This window comes from Seriola dumerili, unplaced genomic scaffold (genome assembly GCF_002260705.1).
Source record: "Seriola dumerili isolate Sdu_G_001 unplaced genomic scaffold, Sdu_1.0 BDQW01000035.1, whole genome shotgun sequence".
NCBI lineage: Eukaryota > Metazoa > Chordata > Actinopteri > Carangiformes > Carangidae > Seriola > Seriola dumerili.
This window is the reverse complement of record NW_019174290.1, coordinates 3,999,993-4,020,753: the sequence shown is the minus strand read 5'-3', so window position 1 is coordinate 4,020,753 and position 20,761 is coordinate 3,999,993. Positions and strand designations below refer to the sequence as shown.

At 40.3% G+C, this 20,761-nt stretch overlaps 2 protein-coding genes across 2 annotated transcripts; both read left to right on the top strand.

Moving 5' to 3' along the window:
- The first annotated feature begins 145 nt into the window (after nt 1–145).
- Nucleotides 146–4,612, top strand: msmo1 (methylsterol monooxygenase 1). Its single transcript, XM_022738236.1, has 6 exons — nt 146–196; nt 1,292–1,585; nt 1,672–1,820; nt 2,222–2,348; nt 2,516–2,670; nt 4,151–4,612. The coding sequence occupies exons 2-6, from the start codon at nt 1,331–1,333 to the stop codon at nt 4,338–4,340; spliced, it is 876 nt and encodes a 291-aa protein (XP_022593957.1). The 5' UTR covers nt 146–196; nt 1,292–1,330; the 3' UTR covers nt 4,341–4,612.
- A 1,279-nt stretch (nt 4,613–5,891) lies between these two features.
- Nucleotides 5,892–19,652, top strand: cpe (carboxypeptidase E). Its single transcript, XM_022738354.1, has 9 exons — nt 5,892–6,292; nt 14,350–14,546; nt 14,750–14,917; nt 15,586–15,703; nt 16,080–16,262; nt 16,690–16,829; nt 17,330–17,429; nt 17,737–17,855; nt 18,462–19,652. Exons 1-9 carry the CDS (start codon nt 6,052–6,054, stop codon nt 18,558–18,560), a joined length of 1,365 nt encoding a protein of 454 aa, XP_022594075.1. The 5' UTR covers nt 5,892–6,051; the 3' UTR covers nt 18,561–19,652.
- Nucleotides 19,653–20,761: the final 1,109 nt, after the last annotated feature.

The window sequence follows — 20,761 nt, the reverse complement described above, 5'->3', positions numbered from 1 at the left end:
TCTCGCCTCTGATTGGCTGTTGCTGTAGAAACCTTCAGTCTCACTATCATCACTCCATCCCGCGGACCAATCAGAGAAGCCGCTCGGCCCCCCGACGTCAGTCTCCTCTCCTCTCGGCCAATCAGATCGTTGGTTAGCACTGTACTTCACCCGGCCGTCTGCCTCTCGCTCAGGTAGACGGGACGTACCGCGGAAGGTAAGAGTCTAACGTCGTGTTTGGCTATAATTGAAATATTTAGCGGAATTTCCAGCTGCAGTGGCGAATGCTTATTTGTTATTTAGACGTATGGACCAAGAATGGAGGCAGAAAGTTGAGTTGCGAGTTGTAGAATCATATCAACAAAGATTTAGGCCTTTGCTAGCGGAGAGAGACGGGGTTTAATTAATAAAAAACTTACCGTGCAAGACTACGTAACAAACTATCCATTATAGCCTACATGATATTAACGAGGCATGGCTAAGACAGATGTTTTATTTGTCGAAGTCTTCTGTATGAGATTATAACAAACGTTTAGCTGCTGTGAGTGTTATCATCTTATTGCACTGAAGCGTAAGTAACTGCACAAACAGTCTGACATTAGTGTCATTCTGCATGCTTGTAAGTAGTTTTTGTTGAATTAAATAGCGTTTATCAATAGTTGCTTGGACATATCGGGCCACCGCTTCTTTGGCAAAGTGAGCCCAGACAACTCCACTCTGTTAAAACAAATTAAAACGTGGACAAGGTATAAATACTGAAGCTGAGATGGGGTAGTAAGCTGAGATGTGGTTAAAGGAAGAGAGAAAAAGAAATACTGTATATATGCAGTTTACTGTAGATTAACTAATGAGTTTATGGTGAATTTATAAACAGTGCACATGGTAAACTGTGATCTAAAAATGTGTCATATTTCTATGAGTTTAATTCTTTTTCTGGTATTTTTACAACCAAAATTTCTCATTTAAGTGAATATGTGTAGCATACCTTTCCTCTTAATTCTTTCTTCAAGTAAAGTGATGATTAATTTCTGAGTTAAATTTTTCTTTGATGTATTTTCATTGGCATAATTTAATTCCCTCATATTGTATTAGTTATATTTTTCTTTAGCCTTCATGTGACAATGATATGACCCTTTTTTATTTTTTTTTAATTATATGTAGTTTCTCTGTTTTACTGTTTTTAAGGACTGTTTCTGTTGCCTTCCTCTTCTTCACATTACTTATGTACGTTTTGAAAGAGAACCTGAGCATGGATTACATGTAATATTACATGTAAGTACGGTACATGTAACACTGAGTTCCTGTTTTCCAGTCTTCTCTCCAGACCTGCAGTTACCTCGGGGGATCCATCATGGCGGTGAACGGCACGGCAGACATCTTGAGCTCTGCCTACCTTGCAGTGGAGTATGTAGACGCAGTGCTTCCTAAAAACCCCTTCCAGCCCTCCCTGGAACAAGCCTGGAGCTACATGCTGGACAACTACACCAAGTTCCAGATTGCCACCTGGGGGTCGCTCATCGTCCATGAGTTCATCTATTTCCTCTTCTGCGTACCTGGTTTCCTCTTCCAGTTCCTCCCCTTCATGCAGAAATACAAGATCCAACAGGTATGTTTGTGTCTTTGGTCGTTGAATATGGTTTTATTTCTACAATCTGAGGTTTCTCTAAACAAGCCTTCCCACTGTGCGTGCAGGACAAGCCAGAGACCTGGGAGAAACAGTGGAGATGTTTCAAGATGCTGCTGTTCAACCACTTCTGTATCCAGCTGCCTCTGATCTGTGGGACGTACTACTTCACTGAATTCTTCAACATCCCGTATGACTGGGACTCCATGCCGCGCTGGTCAGTGTGATTATGTCTTCATGTTAAAACGTCATCATAGATTATTTGTTTTACTTTGAAATTTGCTTTACGTGCAAAACAGAATAAGTTTTGGTTTCATTTGTAGAAGTCAATAATAATGGTATGTGATACATTATAAAGCCTGATACATGCTGTTCATGCAGTAATGCTCATTATTATTATGATATAGCCAATTATTTTGAAGTAGGGCTGTTGTTACTTGATGCTGGGGCCTCCTGCAATCAAATGCTTCCTGGGGGATGAACAAAGCACTTTGGATTGAGCTAATGGCTTTGTGGCATTTGTTTTGTTGGTTAGAATAACTCACTGAGTTTATCCCCCTCTCTCTCTCTCTCTCTCTCTCTCTCTCTCTCTCTCTCTCTCTCTCTCTCTTCTTCCAGGCCGTACCTCCTGGCTCAGTGCTTTGGTTGTGCTGTTGTTGAAGACACCTGGCACTACTTCCTCCATCGGCTGCTGCATCACCGCAGGATCTACAAATACATCCACAAAGTCCACCATGAGTTCACTGTGAGTACAACACACAAGTGATAAGATAAATAAACACAAACACACCACGTTCGGGGTTAATCTCTTAACGGTACAGTTACTTATTAAGCATGCTGTAACTCCTTTTCATATGAAAACGTGAGTACAAACACATCATGGCACCTAACCGCTTCTAAACTGTCCTTCAGGCTCCATTTGGCATGCAGGCAGAATACGCCCACCCCGCTGAGACTCTCATCCTGGGAGCTGGTTTCTTCATTGGCATCATGATCTTCTGTAACCACGTGTTCTTCCTGTGGGCATGGGTGGCTTTCCGCCTGCTGGAGACCATTGACGTCCACAGGTAGGACACAATAACAGTTTCCACACACGTGTGAGCACTGTCCATCACCCTCTCCGTCCTTCTTTGCACGAAGACTCTAATCTAAATCTCTTTCTCTTAATTTCCTGTGTTGAACAGATTGTTATATTCTGTAACTGTCCACCTTAGTCACTAGTGCCCAAACTTTTGCCCATGCCACAATTATTGTTTAATTTTTTTCCAGTAATTTTAGGTCATTAAATAGAAAGTAGCAGTGCATTCATATTTGAAGAATGGCTAATTCTTAATCTCTATTTACTGCAGGGGTTTCATTTACTTTTTTTTTCACCTCAAAAATAAAAAAAAATACGGAATTTGATTGCCCAAACTTTTACACACAGCTGTAAATATTATGACAGTAATAGTAACTTCTCACACCCATGTAGTTCAAACACTACAGAAACAGAGCAGCAGTTGCATCACTGCATACACAATAAACAGTGAGATGATAGTTCATGTGAACCTGCACGTTTCTCGTCACATGAACTCTGAGTAAGTTGTGAGGTCGACCACTAGAGGGAGCCAGAGAACACCAGATGTCTAACTGTACTATTATGTGATATCAAACCCCTTTATTGTAATGTAGGCTCATTATTATGCTTTTATATAGATATAACTATATAAATATAGATGGATGCAGGAGATTGAAAAAGATATTAGATATAAAAAACTTGGAAGATACCAAGATGTGAGCCAAGCTCACACGCTCTGGTTGTATAAATAATATCAGAAATTCTTGGTTGATAAAGCAACAAGCTTGTTATCTTTGATTATATGTCTGTGTTAAACACATTATTTAAGACTTACCTTTAGTCAGTGTCCCTCTGTGCTTTCGTTGCTCTCTAACTCTTATACTGTGTCACTCTGATATGAAACTTCCTGGTTTTATTTCTTTTTGAAAAATCCTATAAATTATAGTAAATAGCATTAGTATTATTAATTATTATTTTACGTTAAATAAGCAAATAATAATAATAAATAAGCTGATGGTAAATTTAGTTAAATAATAAAAGACAACAACATATATTTAATTATGTATATACAACATATAATTAATATTTTTTACAAACCCAAAATAAACAGAAAATAGAAATAAGATGTTACAAGTCATAGTCATAGTCATTTTTTGCACACAAGAGGGCTAAGACTATTATAGTTTGTAGTCACATACTCAGTGCAGTAAAGTACAACACTAGCTTTGTCTTGGTATCCAGCCACAGCAACATGAGGACAGAACCATAATGAATGCTTCATATCTTCAATATCACGGTGACAAAAATGACATGTTTTATTATTTTCTATGTCCCATCTAAAAATCATTTGTTGGAAAATATATTGGAAAATTCCTAGATATAATTCAGTAATTCTGTTGCAAACACTGAGTCTTTCGTATAGGGGTATGATTTTTGAATGAAAAGGTGACTTACCTTTCCCCTCTTTCTCTCTCTCTGCTCCCTGTCAGCGGTTATGACATCCCTCTGAACCCTCTCCACCTGATCCCGTTCTACGCCGGCGCTCGTTTCCACGACTTCCACCACATGAACTTCGTCGGGAACTACGCCTCCACCTTCACCTGGTGGGACAAGCTGCTGAAGACAGACAACCAGTACAGCAAGTACATGCATAAACAGGGAGAGAAGAAGGAGCAGTAAACCACTTACACCTCACACGCCGGGAGAAGGGAAGAGGCAGTGAGTCTCACAGTGAGCACGCCAGCAGTTGCTGCTTTTCTCTCAGTACACTTAATAAAACACACACACACACACACACACACACTAAAGATGTACTTTCAAAGGATCAGCTCTACTGTGGTTTGATTCTGAATCGGACTGCACGTTGACTTCAGTCCACCATCTGTGCCTTTCTGCAAAAGAAGTATTGTTGTCTGCTTCTGTTCGCTGAATAAAAACCATCAACATCCTCATATTGATTTGTTGCTTTGCTTTGTCACTGAATGAAAAGAAGAGTTGTACCGCAACTTTTCTTGTGAAACGCTTCTGTATACCTCTGAATGTCTCAGCACTTTAACACTTCCTCTTGAGTTGAACAGAGTCACGATGACACCGTTTTTACTCCGTTGAGCTACAGTTCAGTAGGAACTGTCTAAACTCAGTGCTGACTTCTGAAACAAGTCAGGCATGTTTAATGGAAACCCATGTAAATTTTTTGATGAGAGGGGATTGGCTTATGTGGAACTTCCACATTGTTCAAGCCTATTTTGTTTAAGACTGTAATGATTAAATGCTGTTATAATTTTTACAAGAGAAACCTTGGACATGTTTTATTTTTCTGTTTTTGTCATATTAGAATAAAATATTTGAACAAAACTGAACAGGAGTTTGGTTGTGTTGAGCAGTTTTTTTTACTGTGATCAGATAATAACATGTTCCACTGTATTAATAAGATATTGTTCATTAATGACACTTTTCTACAGAGACTGGGCTCACCGGACAGTTCAGGTTTCAATGTTTCAGATTAACATCACGTATCAGAATCGCTGCTGCACACAGTGAGTGTGGGTTTGTTGGGGAGTGGGTGATTTGATGAGTGTCTGTGCAGTAGGTTCCCTCCATCTCCTCTCTGCTGCACTGTGGACACACCCCTACAGCCCCATCCAGCACGCACAGCAGCATCAAGTCAGCCAGCAGCAGCAGGTACCAAACAGGAAGTGATTTAGCAAAGACCAGATCTCACTAAGAAATCATACTAATGAATAGAAAAAACGATCAAATCAATCAATCGAATAAATAATTTTGGAATATGTTAATCACATTCTTACTGAACAGTATTTGGATAACAATCGTATCAAAAAATAAAGACTAAATATGTATTATAACCACTGAATTGTAAAACAACCCAAAGAGTTTTTAAGACTTAACATTTTATTACAGGAACAAATTTGATCACAGGACATTTTTTATCAATGTAGTTTTAACAATGTATTTGATTATTTTACATTTTATGTTAAAATTGTGTATTTTGTCTGTGGTTTTGTTATTCTTATTTATTCTTTTACATTTTTGTCTTTGCAGTCTGCACTACTCTGAAAGTACAGGCCTTTCCTCTAGACGTAAAAAGACCTTATGAATTGCCTTAAATCTCCATGTCCGAATGGAAAATATCTTTATTTTGAAAATCATGACCGGATATGTAGGCCTGCATCTTGCGCCTGACTTTACACTGGAGGTTGACTGGGAGTCTGCGCTCAGGTACAGCAGCGCATCAGAGAGGAGGAGAGAGAGAGAGCAGAGGGAGTGATATTTATAGCCTAAAGCGAGGCTGCAGTACAGAGATAAGGCTTGGAACCAAGCCGCGGGCAGACAGGCAGGAAGACAGGGCTTAGGGAAAAGAGGACACGTCGAAATGAAACAGTTCCTATCGGTAATTTTATTCGGGGCCGCAGTGGTCTCCCTGGTCAGCGCAGCCGGTACCGACGGTGAGATCTCCTACGAGTACCACCGCTATGAGGAGCTGCGGAAAGCGCTGGTGTCGGTGTGGCTGCAGTGCCCGACCATCACCCGCATCTACACCATCGGGGAGAGCTTCGAGGGCCGCGAGCTGCTGGTGCTAGAGATGTCCGACAACCCCGGGACGCACGAGCCTGGTCAGTTTTACGCATACATAAAGCCTGCTTCATAATGCGGTGATTGTACACCCTTTCCCCACTCCCTTTGTCCCCGCTGTAGGAACTCATCACCACACGCTGTGATAACACAAACACATCACGCACTATTGCGCATAGCAGCTTGGTGATGCTCTTATTTTGCGTGAGGGTTGTAGGCTACAGAAACGGCCCGTGTGGCCGATGTTGCCCAAATGAGCAGAAAAAACAGCAGAGGTGGAGCGCAGGTGTGCCGTGCTGTGCGTAAACTGTGAGCGCAGGGCCTGCTGCATTACTTCAGAGGAATATAGATGATAGAGTGTGGGATCTGCCACGCAAAGCCGCCATTTTGCTGGTTGATAAGGATCTCTTCGTGCTTATCCCGAGTCGTGATTCTGAGAAAAGATCCCGAAGGCGGTGGATCATGCCACGGCTCAATGGGGAGAGTTTTTAATTAACAACCCCCCTCAATCCAAAGCAGATGTATCTGCAGTGTTGGCTGCAACATATCAGGGCAAAGAGTTACACACAGCATTCAGAGGAGGAAGCCTTTGACTGAATATTAAATGACAGTCCTGATGGGTTTAGGTCAGTAAAGACAGTGGACATGGGATATGTTATGACTTCCATCACACTGCTCCATATTGTCAGGTCTGGACTGCAAACTGGAAGGAACCATAGGGTAGAGGACGTGATGTCAGAAAATGTGAGACCTTCTTGTTTGATGGACAGTTTACACACCAGCCACAGGAAATGCAGATGTGGGCAACCACCTCTGCTGTTTTTAGATGCAGTGCACCTCCTGCTTTTTTTTTTTCTTAAGTCACACCTGATTAGCAAAATCATCCACAGTCTTTTAAGTCCATTTTAGGAGTGGGACTGTATCTTGAAATTCACCAGATGCTTTCAAAATATCAGCTTAAGAACAGCTGGAGCAGAAAACTGTAAAAATGTGTCATAAAAGACACCAGACAATATTTCCATAAAGCTTTTTGTAAATGGAGGATTGGCCTGTTCGTGATAGAGATCTTCTCTTTTCTGTTTTATTTTCAGGCTGGAATCAATTCAGACTATATGTGATTGATTTTTTTTTTTTTTTGTGGCTTTTTAGTTGTGTCTACTGTCTAAACTTCATATTTGACATTTAATACCTGACACCATCTTGATAAATGGTGAACTGTAATAAAAACACCAGGGATAAGGGTGGGAATAAGTCCAGAACTTCACTGTTCAATCTCTGACAAAGTCTGATATGTTGTAAATATATTAAAATGTCAGTAAGCCAAACCAACTGTACTCAGACCAGCTGTTGAACCCCTTTATCATAGTGCTTCCATCTCAAACAAATCGAAAATTCAGTGCACGACCCAGAAAGATTAGTACTGTAAGTGTGAAAAAGGTACACTGTGTACTCCTGATAGTGAGAAAAACACTACTGACACCAAGAGTAATAATGCAACTTACTGGATTAGCCTGTAGCACATTTAACCTTTCAGATGAGCCTTTAATGAATGTCTTGGAACAGGTCAGTGATTTCTATCCAACTTCCCAAACAGAAACGGACACAGTGGAAGGAAGCGATTAATTTCATCACAGTAGTCCTGAGGCAGAGCCCTCAAAAGAAAGATGAAACTTTGCCTGTAATTACTGTAGTTTTCAACAGTTTGTGGGATTTAAACTATACGTCTCGTGTAGCATTTCTGTGTAAAGGTGTATTTTCTTCTCTGTGTGTATTTGTGTGGTCTTAATGGTGCGCCACAGGGTTTGTGTGTTTTGCAGCTCGCATGGTCACAGAGCCTAATGACCGTACGCACGTACTAAATAAGCCTGTAATAGTCTGGTGGGTGTGCGCAGGCATGAGTCACAGTAGCGATGTGGAGCCCTTATTACTACCAGATGAGTTTCCAAGCTGCTCAGCCTCACCAACAGGGGTAGCACCTCCCCCCTCCTCCTCTCCCTTCCTCTCCCTCCATCTCTGCTGAGCAAAACATCCACAGTAAGAGGGAGGGGGATGAAACAGAGGAGGAAACAGTGAGAAGAGCTCCAGAGACTGATAGGGCAAAGCAGAGTGAAGGAAGAAAAAGATGATGGTTTCAGTGTCAGGGGAAGAAATGATAAATGAGTGTGTGAGACAAGAATAAAAATCTGCAGAGACCGGAGACATCTTTAAGCTTCCCTTTAAGGAGCCCTATCTAATATTTTATCTGGCCCTGCAATGTGTTGAAACTCTAAGGTGGAGCCAAAATAGCAGTTGCCGGGGCAACAGATCGGCTTAGTGCACTGAGCTGACTGGGAGCTCGTGGTTGGCCGGCTGGCTGGTTGGCTGGCTGGCTCCGGAGGACAACGGTCTTGAGCTCATGCATCTGTCAGTAAGCAGCCATCTGTCATACACCGTGACACAGGAAGTGCTTATAGCCGAGAGTGTAAACACGGTGGTTATGTATTAATATACAGTGCATGCAGTGTAGGACATGCGAGGCGGTGGGAAGTAACTGACATTTACCCAACCACTGCACTTAAAGAGGTTATCGTCGTTATCATATCAACGATGGATCATGTGAAAAAATATCACTGAATTTTTTTTTATGATGATTACTGCTATAGCCCTGTAGTCACATTACTGAAGCTGCCTAAATTAGCTACTGCTGTTGTGTTACATATTTGTAGTGGTTTGTCGTGAATTGAAACAAAAAAACGTTGTACAGCTTCTATTAAATTAGTTAAATTCATCATATTACAGTTTATTTTAGATTTTAATTTGATGCAACTTCCAGTGATGGAGGCTTAGCAGCCTTTCTTCTAAAACTTGGAATTACAATTAGGAGGCTGACACGAGCTGTTACAACTTGGCTGCTCATACGATTTGAATGTTATGATGTGAAAGTATAATTTACATACATTTATTAAGGGGAATAAAAACACAACCCCAAATGAATGTTAATGCTGCTCTGTGTCTGCTGAATGTGTAAAAAATCTCTCTTGCAGCTCAGTAGTCCAGCACATACCCCATACCTGATAAAAGGCTGAATTGTTGTTTCTGCACTTTAGTTTTCGTACGGATTAAACAAACAGAAAAAATAACATGCTAACTAGTGAGTTTTAGAGCTGCTGGTTGGTGGTCTTTGCTAGTTTGGACAGAGACAAGCTAGCTGTTCCCCTTTTTTCCATTCTTTGAGTTTATCTGAGCTAACTGGCTGCTTGGATTAAATGATCTATGGAATGTATCTCCCAAAACATTTGCTGTAAGTGCAATTTTTTGATGCATAGGCTACTTGAGTATTTACTTTACCATTAACTTTCAACATCTATCGGACGGCTTGTTACCACTTATTTTACAGATTACATTTTATATACGTGTTTGCACATGATAAACTTATGATGAATTTCTGCAAATTAAACTACCCAATAGTATGTAAAGTAATTAAACATAGCACCCTCTCCCTCAGGTACAAGATTAAAATGGTTTTACACACAAAAACATCAGTAACAAAATTCACAAATGTAACATACAATAATACATCTCTAACATGCTACTTAATGAACAGGCTACTTTTTTATTTTTGATACATGAAGTGACGATACTGCCGACACATAAATGTTTACTGAAGTTAGATTTTGAATGCTGGGCTTAACGACATATTTTCAAAGTGTGGTATTGTTACTTCTTCCACCACTGAACGTGGGTGACATGTTTTTTCATCTGATGGGGGTGTTGGGGGTGTTTACATCTCACAGCTGGATCACATTTGAGTGTATAAGGGCTAAAAAAAAAAGACGAGGGGCTTCTCCTCAGCCTAAACTATTTTGACTTTCATGTATGGAACTATTTACGAGGCTTATAATATGAGGAGAAACCCTATCTTGTAATGGGTTTGACTTTGTCTGAAGGTAAAAAAAAATCATGTCAGTATGAAGCACTGGGTCATCCAATACGCTATGGACTATCTCATGTGGTGGAGACTGTCATAAGACTCCACGCTGGACTGTTTTATCAGATGACAGGGGAAGTATGTAATCCCCAGTGAGCACGCACACAGATGCCCAGTTAAAGTCAATAGCAGCCATACACTCTATGGGCTACGGTCATATCAAATGACATGCGGTATATTGAACATAAAGGGGCTTTCAAATGAAACATGTTCCTAATAAAAGACAGAAAAATGGAGGAGAATAGAGTGTAAACCCAGTAGATGTTTGGACGGTTTAGCTGTGAGAAACTAATGCTGCAGAGACAGCTGAGAGGAAGGATGAGCTGATGGAAAAGGGAGATAAAAAAAGAAAGGAATGATGATTGAAAAAACAGAAAAAAGAGAGGTGGGTGAAAGAATGTAGAGGGAATAAGGCAGAAGCAGAAACGGAAAGAGGATGAGAGAAAGGCCAAGGCATCAGCCAGAAGTCATTTATTATACATCAGACAGGCTTGCATCCTCCCTTACCTTCTGCATCTCGACATGCTGCGGGATGTCTCTTCGTGTCATGCTGTGTGTTGGCCATTGCAAGCGGCAGACAACCAAAGTCCCACCTCCTTTCATAGCCTCTCGGCCACTGACTTTTGTGGATTTTTGGACACTATAGGGGTATCTTTCATTCGTTTATCTGTCTATTTTCTAAGCTTTTTATTTGTTATCCTGTTGTCAGTTTATGTGACTCAAATGTTAGCAATCAATTTAATGTAAAAACACAAATTTATTTCACCCGTTTTGGCGTTCTATCTCTGCCGTACATGCATGTGTGTCTCGTAATATCCGATGACAGCCGGCAGTCATGCAGAGCTAACATACTAGTTCTATATGAGTGTGTGTGTACGTGTGTCTGTGTGTGTGTGTGTGTGTGTGTGTGTGTGTGTGTGTGTGTGTGTGTGTGTGAGAGAGACAGGCAGACAGACAGACGCAGAGTGAGTGTGTTTACTCAACCTCAGAGTTGATTTGTCTCTCTGAGCACCTGCCCCTGTCAGGGTTGCCACAACGACTGAGAGCCCACTAATGTGGCGCTTCCTTAATGACGTTGCAGCTGCACTCATTATGACGCGGTCGCCTAGGAGACAGTATTGAGTACCTGTCACACACTTCTGATAAGTCCTGACAAAGCGTAAGATGACGCAGTGGTTTTTGTCAGCATCAGATGTATTGTATTGACCTGTGGAGAGCAGAAATCAAAGTCTCCACCTCTTAGAGATACAACATCGAACATAATATGAACGAAGGGCAGCCTATCTACGCTAGAGCTGAAATAATCAATTGATTAGTTGATTGACAGGCACGGTTCTCCCCGTGTCTGCGTGGGTTTTCTAAAGGGGTTTTCTGCCTTCCTCCCACAATCCAAAGACATGCAGGTTAGGTTAATTGGCTATTATAAATTGTGAATGTGAGTGTGAATGGTTGTTTGTCTCTATACGTCCGCCCTGTGATAGACTGAATGAATGAATAGTTGAGTGACAGAAAAATAATTTTGAACTATTTTTAGCTTCTCTCTACATGACGATTTGCTAGTTTTCTATGTTTTGCATCATTATAAAGGGAATACACTTTTGAGCTTTGGACTGCTGGTTAGACAAAACAATATATATAAAAGCATACCACTACTTCTTCTACTACTAATACATTGTTTAAAACACATGGCTGTATATGGATGTCTGCTTTGAATTTCAAAAAGTTGCATCATTCAATTTTTGCACTGCACACTGTCCTCAAATTCTTTGTTTTAAATGTTCAAACAATAAAACATTTGTGCATTTACCTCCTTTGAAATGTTGTTTTTTTTTACATTTCAAAAAGGAACTGTCCAAAAGAATAAAAGCTCAGTGAGGTACCGACAGTTTGACAGACGAGTAAATTTAGAAAAGAGAAGAAGAGAGAGAGAAGACAACAGTCGGCCGCCTACACAGTGACACATCACGCTCGCCTTTGTGCAAAATGCATCCTCTGGTCAAAAATGTGTGTGTGCGTAAAAAGAGTAAACAGAGCTGTTACCTAAGTGTGACTTAGCAAAAATATTAATTAATGATATTAATTCAAACGAAAGTGTTATTCATCATTCATCATCCTCTCAGCTGGCCACCCCGAACACATCTTAAATTCATAAATACATGTGTTGGCCCGTGCAGTAACTATAATCACTTCGATGTAGGTCAGCTGTTCTACATGTAGGAAACATGTGCAGCTCTGTTTTCTGTCACACACTAACATGGCCGTCAACAACATAAAAACATGTTTCTTAAGGGAGACAGGAAAGGTCTCTAGATACCGAGCATCTGTGTAATAGCTTGAATCATAGTAGCTCTTTTTTTTTTTCAGTCCAGCTTCAAAGTGTGTGTGTGTACGAACTTGTGAGTGCATGTGTTTGACAGCTCTGTCAGGCCTCTGAGGCCTGTAAAAACCATTCACAAACGTCAGGACGGAAAGAGTTAATTGTAGTCTTGAAATCATTAGTAGCAACTCAGAGAGAGAACAGATTCGAGTGTTTAAAAATAACCTGACTACCAGATGTGTGGTGGGCCGTGTGTGTGTGTTACTCACTCATGAAGCCTCTGGGATTATTTTACAAATACAGCAAACACACAGGAATCCTCTAAAAATAAAAAAAATAAAAAAGATGCAAATATGAGAATGCTGGCACACACGTACACATGCATCGTGAAAGTTTAATCACACTATCAACTTTAGAAATTCATCTGTAAAGTGTAAAAGAAGTCTTGAAAATCGGCAAATCATAGTAGAAGAAAGAAAAAAAACAATAAAAACACACACAAAGCCTCCAATAAAACAGAACCCCTGCTGCAATTTGGCTTCATACACACACACACACACACACACACACACACACACACACACACACACACACACACGCACACACAAAAACACTCAACCATCTGCCGAACTGGAGCTAAATTTCATAGCTCGTAACTGATCTGAACAACAGAAATTTTTTTTCTTAGTGCTCAGAGAAGTTCTTTGTTGTCGTACAGTCACAGAAAGCCACTAATCTCTGGTTTGTAGTTCATCAAAAGAGTGTGTGCTGTAGCTCATACACAGTCATCCTCTTTGTCATTTTGTTAAAGGACTTTTTATAGCTCCTTAGTTGCACTTGTCTTTATTGTTTGCTTTTTTTTGTATTTGTATACATGAAGAGAAGAGCAGCAAAGCCAATTAGCATATGAAACAGATGGTAAGAGCCCGAGTCATTAAAACACAGCTTTACATAACACATACTGTATGTCCAAGGTTTATGTATTTCATGTAAATGTAAGACTTTACATGCCAACATGTCTTTTTCATAATGTGAAACAGAATTTCTCCTGTGTTTTTGGTAAGGAAATTGTCAACATGAAGGCAGAGAGGCAGACTGATAAGCCGCATTACAAGTGGCACCCAGTGCTGGATTTATAGGTTGCAAGTGTCCTGAGGATCCCTAATTTTGTCACATCAGGTCCTGGAGTCAGACTCTCACTGAGATTTAGTCGAATCTGATCTTGGACCTGTCACTCTGGCAAGATTCAGGCAGAACAATCTGTGACAGTGTCACCCAATAATCCGCTGTCTCTCAGTCATTATTGTCCAAATGGAGTCCTGGGCTGCAGTGTTCAATTCTGTTTAACCCTTCAGCTGATGAGCCAGTGTGTTCGTCACTGCTGGAGTGTGAAGGCCCCGTGTTATAGTTGGTCTAGCAGGTGTTTGTGTTCAGGGTAACCTCCATAGCAAGTGAGAATGCCTTATCAGTGACCTTCTCTTGGGCCAAAAGAGATAAAGGTTTCCATGAATACTGACTAAAATCACTTCTTTTTACAAAGAGTGTGACATTATTGTGACATTTCTCTTTGGGATTAGTTGCCAGTTGTGTTTTGTGTGATTGGTTTAAGCTTGTCAAAGATGCATCAATTGCAAATCTTGTTTCACTCGTCCATCTGTGTAAAAAATAAAAAAAAATAAAAAATCCTGTGTCTCTTATTCAAATTCTGTTCAGCCTCTCATTCTGAGCTATGACCAGGTTGAATCCGTAATGTCGTATTATCGCACTGTGTGTGACGCACTAACACAGCAATTTTTTTCTTTTGTTCCCTGCAGGTGAGCCGGAGTTTAAGTACATCGCCAACATGCATGGCAACGAGGCGGTGGGCAGAGAGTTGCTCATCTACCTGGCTCAGTACCTGTGCAACCAGTACCAGAAAGGCAACGAGACCATCATCGACCTCATCCACAACACCCGCATCCACCTCATGCCCTCCATGAACCCAGACGGCTTTGAGAAGGCCGCTTCACAGGTGATGACACAGCATGACAAAAACCACACTGTATATAAAACAAACCTAATCCAGGGATTTAACACCAGACAGATTAAACTCACAAGACAACAAACACTGACTCTTGGCTTTAAATTACATATACGCAGCGTTTAAGAATGGCAATTATTCAAGCTCGGCACAATCTCTGTCCACCTAAACATCCTCTTCTGTTTCCTGCTCAGCCTGGAGAGATCAAGGACTGGTTTGTGGGCCGCAGTAATGCACAGGGTGTGGATCTGAACCGTAACTTCCCAGATCTGGACCGCATCATTTACATCAATGAGAGGGAGGGCGGAGCCAACAACCACCTGCTGCAGAACATGAAGAAGGCTGTGGATGAAAACACCAAGGTAGACAAACAGACACGCAGATAAAGTCAGCATAACTGATTTAAGGATGAGACTGATGTTTTTTTTTCTTATTGTCTAGAAATCCCTTGAAAAGACCAAAACAATAAAACATGACTCAGTACTTTTTGATTTCTCTACCTTGTCCGTGGCTCTCAGCCCATTCATTCCTACTGAACATGCACATCTTTTAAAAAACAAATTAATTCTCTAAAACATCAGGGCATGGTAGTTTTTGTCAAATGTTATTTAAGCAGAAGTGAATACTGTAATTTCTTAAGAACTATTTTCTGATGCACATTTTGTTTTGCCCATGTGGCAATTTAAAAAAAGGTCATTGGTCATTTTAATGAAGGAACATGTCACCCAGTGCAACAGTGTGGTTCATTAATGTGTATCAGTAGTTTTTGGCAAGAATGGATCTATGAGGAATAAACTATATCAGGTGATACTTGTTTATAGGATCAATTCATTGTTTGTTTTAATTGTTTCATGCTATTTGTTGACAGTAAGAAAACATACTTCTTTCAGTGCTTTAAAGACAGCTGCTGCGTGTAGTTTGAAAGTGGTAATACTTTAAATATAGAAAACCCTCTGACGTGGCGGCAGGTGCAGCATGTGCTGTATATGTCTTTTATGCATTAGTAATTTATGATGTTTTGCCTTTGCAGCTGGCTCCAGAGACCAAGGCAGTGATCCACTGGATCATGGATATCCCTTTTGTCCTCTCAGCTAACCTGCACGGAGGAGACGTGGTGGCCAACTACCCATATGACGAGACCCGCACTGGTACACAAACACACATGCACACGCAATCTCATACACATCCTGTTTTTGTGTTTGGGTTGTTTGAATGTACCTAAGCTGTTTTCTTCTTCTATATGAGAATGATTCCAGACATTTAATGAGACAAATATTTGACCTGTAAGTAAAACAACAAACATTTTATGGGTTTTTTTCTTCAGAATTTCGTAACTCTAATTTAAATCAGATGGAAAATGTTTCCTTCTATGGCTTCCTGTGCATCATTACCCAAAGTAACCAAACCGTGTTTGCGCAAGCACAGGTTTAATGTGTTGCAGATGCAGGTGTTCATACTTTATCAAAGCCACTGTCTAAACATTGTGCACTTGTTTGTTCCTTCCCCTCTCATTTCTCCATTAAGGATCCACTCACGAGTACAGTGCAAGTCCAGATGATATGATGTTCAAGTCTCTGGCCAGGGCCTACTCCATGTACAACCCAGTGATGTCCGACCCTCACCGACCCCCGTGCCGTAAGAACGATGACGACTCCAGCTTCAAAGATGGCATCACTAATGGAGGGGCCTGGTACAGTGTCCCAGGAGGTAAAAACCATGTTTTTTTTAAGCTTCAGTGACTATATTTGAACAAGAAGCAAATTTATTGTATCCGGTTAGAGGATAATAATCATTTTTAGACACAAGGATTGTCAGTGCTCTCTGGTAGACAATTTAAACAATATCTTTGGCATTTCTGTGCTGCATAATCTTGTCACTGATCATCAAGCATTTACAACAGTACAGATGCTAAAATTGGCCGTGTTCATGTTTTGGCTGGGCTTTATTTAAAATGTTACTCAGTACGTTTTTAACAAAATATCACCCATTTTACCTTGAAAAGTCGACATGTCTGTCTACCAATTCCTTCAACAATGTCTAGCTATGTACTGTATGCTCTTTAATGTCATAGGCAACGACAGCTTTCCTGCCACTTTCGCTCATTAAAGTCATTCTTGCTGTTTCCACATAACAGGAATGCAGGATTTCAACTACCTCAGCAGCAACTGCTTTGAGATCACTCTGGAGCTCAGCTGTGACAAGTTCCCCAATGAGGACACACTGAAGAGCTACTGGGAGCAGAACCGCAACTCCCTCGTCAACTACCTTGAGCAGGTTGGCAGCATAGCAGGACTATAAATAAATCTCATCTGTTTTCATTGGTGTATTTGATGCAGCTGACCCCAAAAACAAAACTCAAGGTGTTTCCATCTTCGCTGAATAAAATGTTAATGCTCAACAGAATAGGAAAGCCAAAATGACGCCCCTTTAAATTACTAACATTACCTGTTGGAAGGTGATGGGACACAATCCATGGTCTCCCAGTGTAAAAGTCATAACCATCCACCCCACCCTCAGAGGTTTTGTGGTGGTATGACAACATAACACTACATCCACATTTGCAACCATTACTGGCATAAACACAAGAAAATGTAACATTGGTTGATTGAAGTGTTGAACAGTCAGTCAGTTGTTGTTCACAATCAAAGAGCATTGTACCATCTTAAAGCTCAAACAAAGATCCCAGTCTTTCAGTCAAACTTAATATGCTTCTTTGTGTGTGCGTGCGTGTGTGTGTGTGTGTCAATGTGTGTCAATGTGTGTATTGTACGTAGGTTCACCGTGGTGTCAAGGGCTTCGTGCGTGACCTCCAGGGCAACGCCGTTTCCAATGCCACCATCTCTGTGGAGGGTATTGACCATGACATCACCACAGGTATCAGCATCTAGTGCAAATTAAGATATACACACAGTATTACATTACAAGTCCGTTACACCACTCTCCATTGACAAGAGGCCTGTATTATGAGACATGTAATGGTAAGATGCTGTAAGATGCCTCCATCTTGTGGACATAGTGGATACTGCACTATTTCTTCTTTTCTGTCGCTTGAACCTGTAATATACAGTAGCCTATATCACAGTGAAGCTGTGAATGTGATTATTTCCATAGCTGAGCATCAGTCGGCTGCTCTGTCTGTTGCTTGACTATATGTTTTAATCAGATGATCTGTATTTCGCAGCCAAAGATGGAGATTATTGGCGCCTGCTGGCTCCAGGAAACTACAAAGTGGCAGCCTCTGCTCCAGGATACCTGACTGTCATCAAAAAGGTGGCTGTTCCCTACAGCCCTGCAACCAGGGTAAGACTCACAGACAAATAAACCAACTAAAACCTGGCTTAAGAGCTCCGTGTTGTCCTTTCATATTTCCAAAGGGTGACTGTAGCAGGATATGACAGTGTTGAGTGATCATTTTAGTGCTATGCCTATATTAAATAATCTTAAATCTACGGTGTCAGTCAAAAGTTTGTGAGCTTCCTGTTCATGTAGCATTTCTGGTTCAGTCTCAGGTTAACCACAAATGTATTGTAATTCAAATAATTTTGACACAATGCAGTGCACAAAAGAAACTGGAGGAGCTGCAAAACAGTTCAAAGTAATGGTGAATGGTGGTAAAGCAGCTCTGTGAAAACAAAAAAAATCTGCATTAAATCATTGGAAAAAGTTTTTTGGATGTTTATTTGTTAATTTTAAGATGCATTTTAAAGAGACTGAGAGTAATTGGTTTGCATTGGCACACGTGTTGTATCGTATCCTATTAGTATACAGGTTAGGTTACTAATTGTTCTTTGTATACTATTGGAAAGCAGCATACTAGGACAATTCATGTATAATACTGTATCCAGTTAGTTTGTAGTTGTTTTACTTCTTACCTCTCATGTGAGTCCATGTCGCTCTGTGTGTCAGGTGGACTTTGAGCTGGAGTCTCTGATGGAGAGGAAGGAGGAGGAGCGGGAGGAGCTGATGGACTGGTGGAAGATGATGTCAGAGACACTGAACTTCTAAAGATCGGACCCTTCGCACATCGATGTAATATATTCAGCATTCTGTGTGCCCGTCCACTCTAAAAAAAGAATATATTGTCTCTTATTTGTTCTGTTCTCTTTCAATCATTATTTTAATTGATTATACTGTTTATTAATGTAATGGTTTGCCTCATACTCCTGTCGACTGTTTAAATATCCTGCACACACAATAACGGACACAGGAGGAACTTGCAGGTAGTTTGATGGCAGTGAGATTGATGTTGATTTCTGTGGTGTTGTGTTCTTTATCGTACACGTGATTGATAACCATAGCACCCATCTATATAACCAATGAGTGACTGAGTAATTATGGATGTAAAAGAGCTGTTTACATCATTACCACATGGCTCTGTTCATAAGGATTTGTCATTTTTCCTGTTTTAAATGTCTCTGTTTCTCCAGGCTTTAGTACAAATACAAACACAAACACAAACACACAACCGTGGTGCACACCCTCTCACTTCCCAGTAACTGTAAACACACACTGACAAATACTCTGTTTCTTTCCTGTACTATAATAAAAAATACAACTATGGTTTTGAGATAATCAGGGACATTAAAAACACTGTAAAACCACTGTAAACATTATATTGTAAACAATATATACAGGCAAGCTTATTTCCCTGTATGTTATTGATGTTGAGAATTTTTTTTTTTTTTTTAAACTGATTGCTGCACAGCTTTGATTTTAGCACAAGGTGAATGGTTATAATATATACTGTATTTATGAAGTAGGTATAGCAAGAACTCTCTGGTTTTGTAACAAAAGAAAATGAAAACAAGGTTATAACACATATAAATCTGTCCACCTCAGTCTACCCAAAGCCATTCCTTCCTATGTGCACTACACAGAGAATACTATAGTATGTAAGAAACTGTGGCAGGAGTTGTTTTTCAAGGATAAATTAACACTAATCTTCTGAGTGGACACTGAACGTTTAGCTGACTGTATGGATGCAGTTCACCCGGTTTGAGACCACAGAAGGAATTTATTGAATGTATAGCGACAGAAACTGATACAAAATGTAAAGAATGAACTAATTAATAAAACTCCCCTCTTTATGTTGTCAAACTGCAGCGTTGTCCCATTTTGTTTCAACAGCTAACCCAGACAGAAACAAGTGATTATGCTTTCAAAAGTAATGCCATGAATCGTTTTATTGATTAACTTCTTACAGTATAAAGCTAAATCAAATTAATATTTGATGTGACAGCACCAGTAGAACAGCCCCAGTTCTCTGGCCAGAGGGTTTTCCAAGCATCAGGCTGTATGATAGTAGGTATAGTATGTATCAATAGTAGGTCTATATGTTTTATTTATGTGTCATGCCAAACATCTGATTACATGACATTGCTATTTCACATAACATGCACGAATACACAATAGAAAAAGAGGATAGAGAGAAAAAAAGTTATTTTCTTTCAAATAACATTTGTGTGGGGAAAAAAAAAGAAGATATTTACTGTTCAGCGGTACTATGAACTTTGTGTCTGTGCATTATCCAGAGTCAATGTCTTTTTCTTAAGATTTTTGTTGCCTCCAAAGCGGATGGTTGCAGTAGGAGAGAAGCAGCGAGGACAACAGGGAGCCATGGGTTGGACTCGAACTCGTGGACACGCCGGTCCAAACTTAACTTTAGTGAAACGCGTTCAACCAGGTGAGCCACCGGGACGACACATATCCTAACCTGCTTTTATGTCACTAAACAAGGTAGCCTATTGCGCAATTCATAGTAATAAATAAGAGAGACAACAGGAAACAAAATGTGACGGGGGCAAACGTTAAATGCAGTCGCTTCTATTGCTGGCCGTTAGGGGGTAGAAAAAAACTTTAAACAGGCCAACATATGGATAGTACCAACTACCATCAACAAACCAACATCTCATAAAGTTATGGGAGTAACATTATCGTCCCCCTGGAGTCCTGTTTTTATCCACCCGAAGAGTGTAAGTCCAGTTTTATCTCTCCTTTCTAGCTTTGGTTTGGTCTTCACCCAAACAACTGCAGCTAGTTAGCTTAAATGCTAAAACTTCACCATTTGCTAGATGCTAACTTTTGTCTGATTGCCTAGTTGTTGCTTGGCTGACAGTAAAGTTCATTACGTTATTTTCCTGGAAATATCACTTCGTTCAGTAATTCGTTTGGCACTTTGGCTGAGTAGCCAAACTTTCAGATCTTGG

Coding starts and splice junctions, on each gene's coding strand:
- msmo1 (XM_022738236.1), top strand. CDS start 1,331: ATGGCGGTGAACGGCACGGCAGACATCTTGAGCTCTGCCTACCTTGCA. Junction 1,821..2,221: donor TGGGACTCCATGCCGCGCTG/GTCAGTGTGATT, acceptor CTCTTCTTCCAG/GCCGTACCTCCTGGCTCAGT. Junction 2,349..2,515: donor AAGTCCACCATGAGTTCACT/GTGAGTACAACA, acceptor ACTGTCCTTCAG/GCTCCATTTGGCATGCAGGC.
- cpe (XM_022738354.1), top strand. CDS start 6,052: ATGAAACAGTTCCTATCGGTAATTTTATTCGGGGCCGCAGTGGTCTCC. Junction 6,293..14,349: donor CCCCGGGACGCACGAGCCTG/GTCAGTTTTACG, acceptor TGTTCCCTGCAG/GTGAGCCGGAGTTTAAGTAC. Junction 14,918..15,585: donor CTGTGGATGAAAACACCAAG/GTAGACAAACAG, acceptor TTGCCTTTGCAG/CTGGCTCCAGAGACCAAGGC.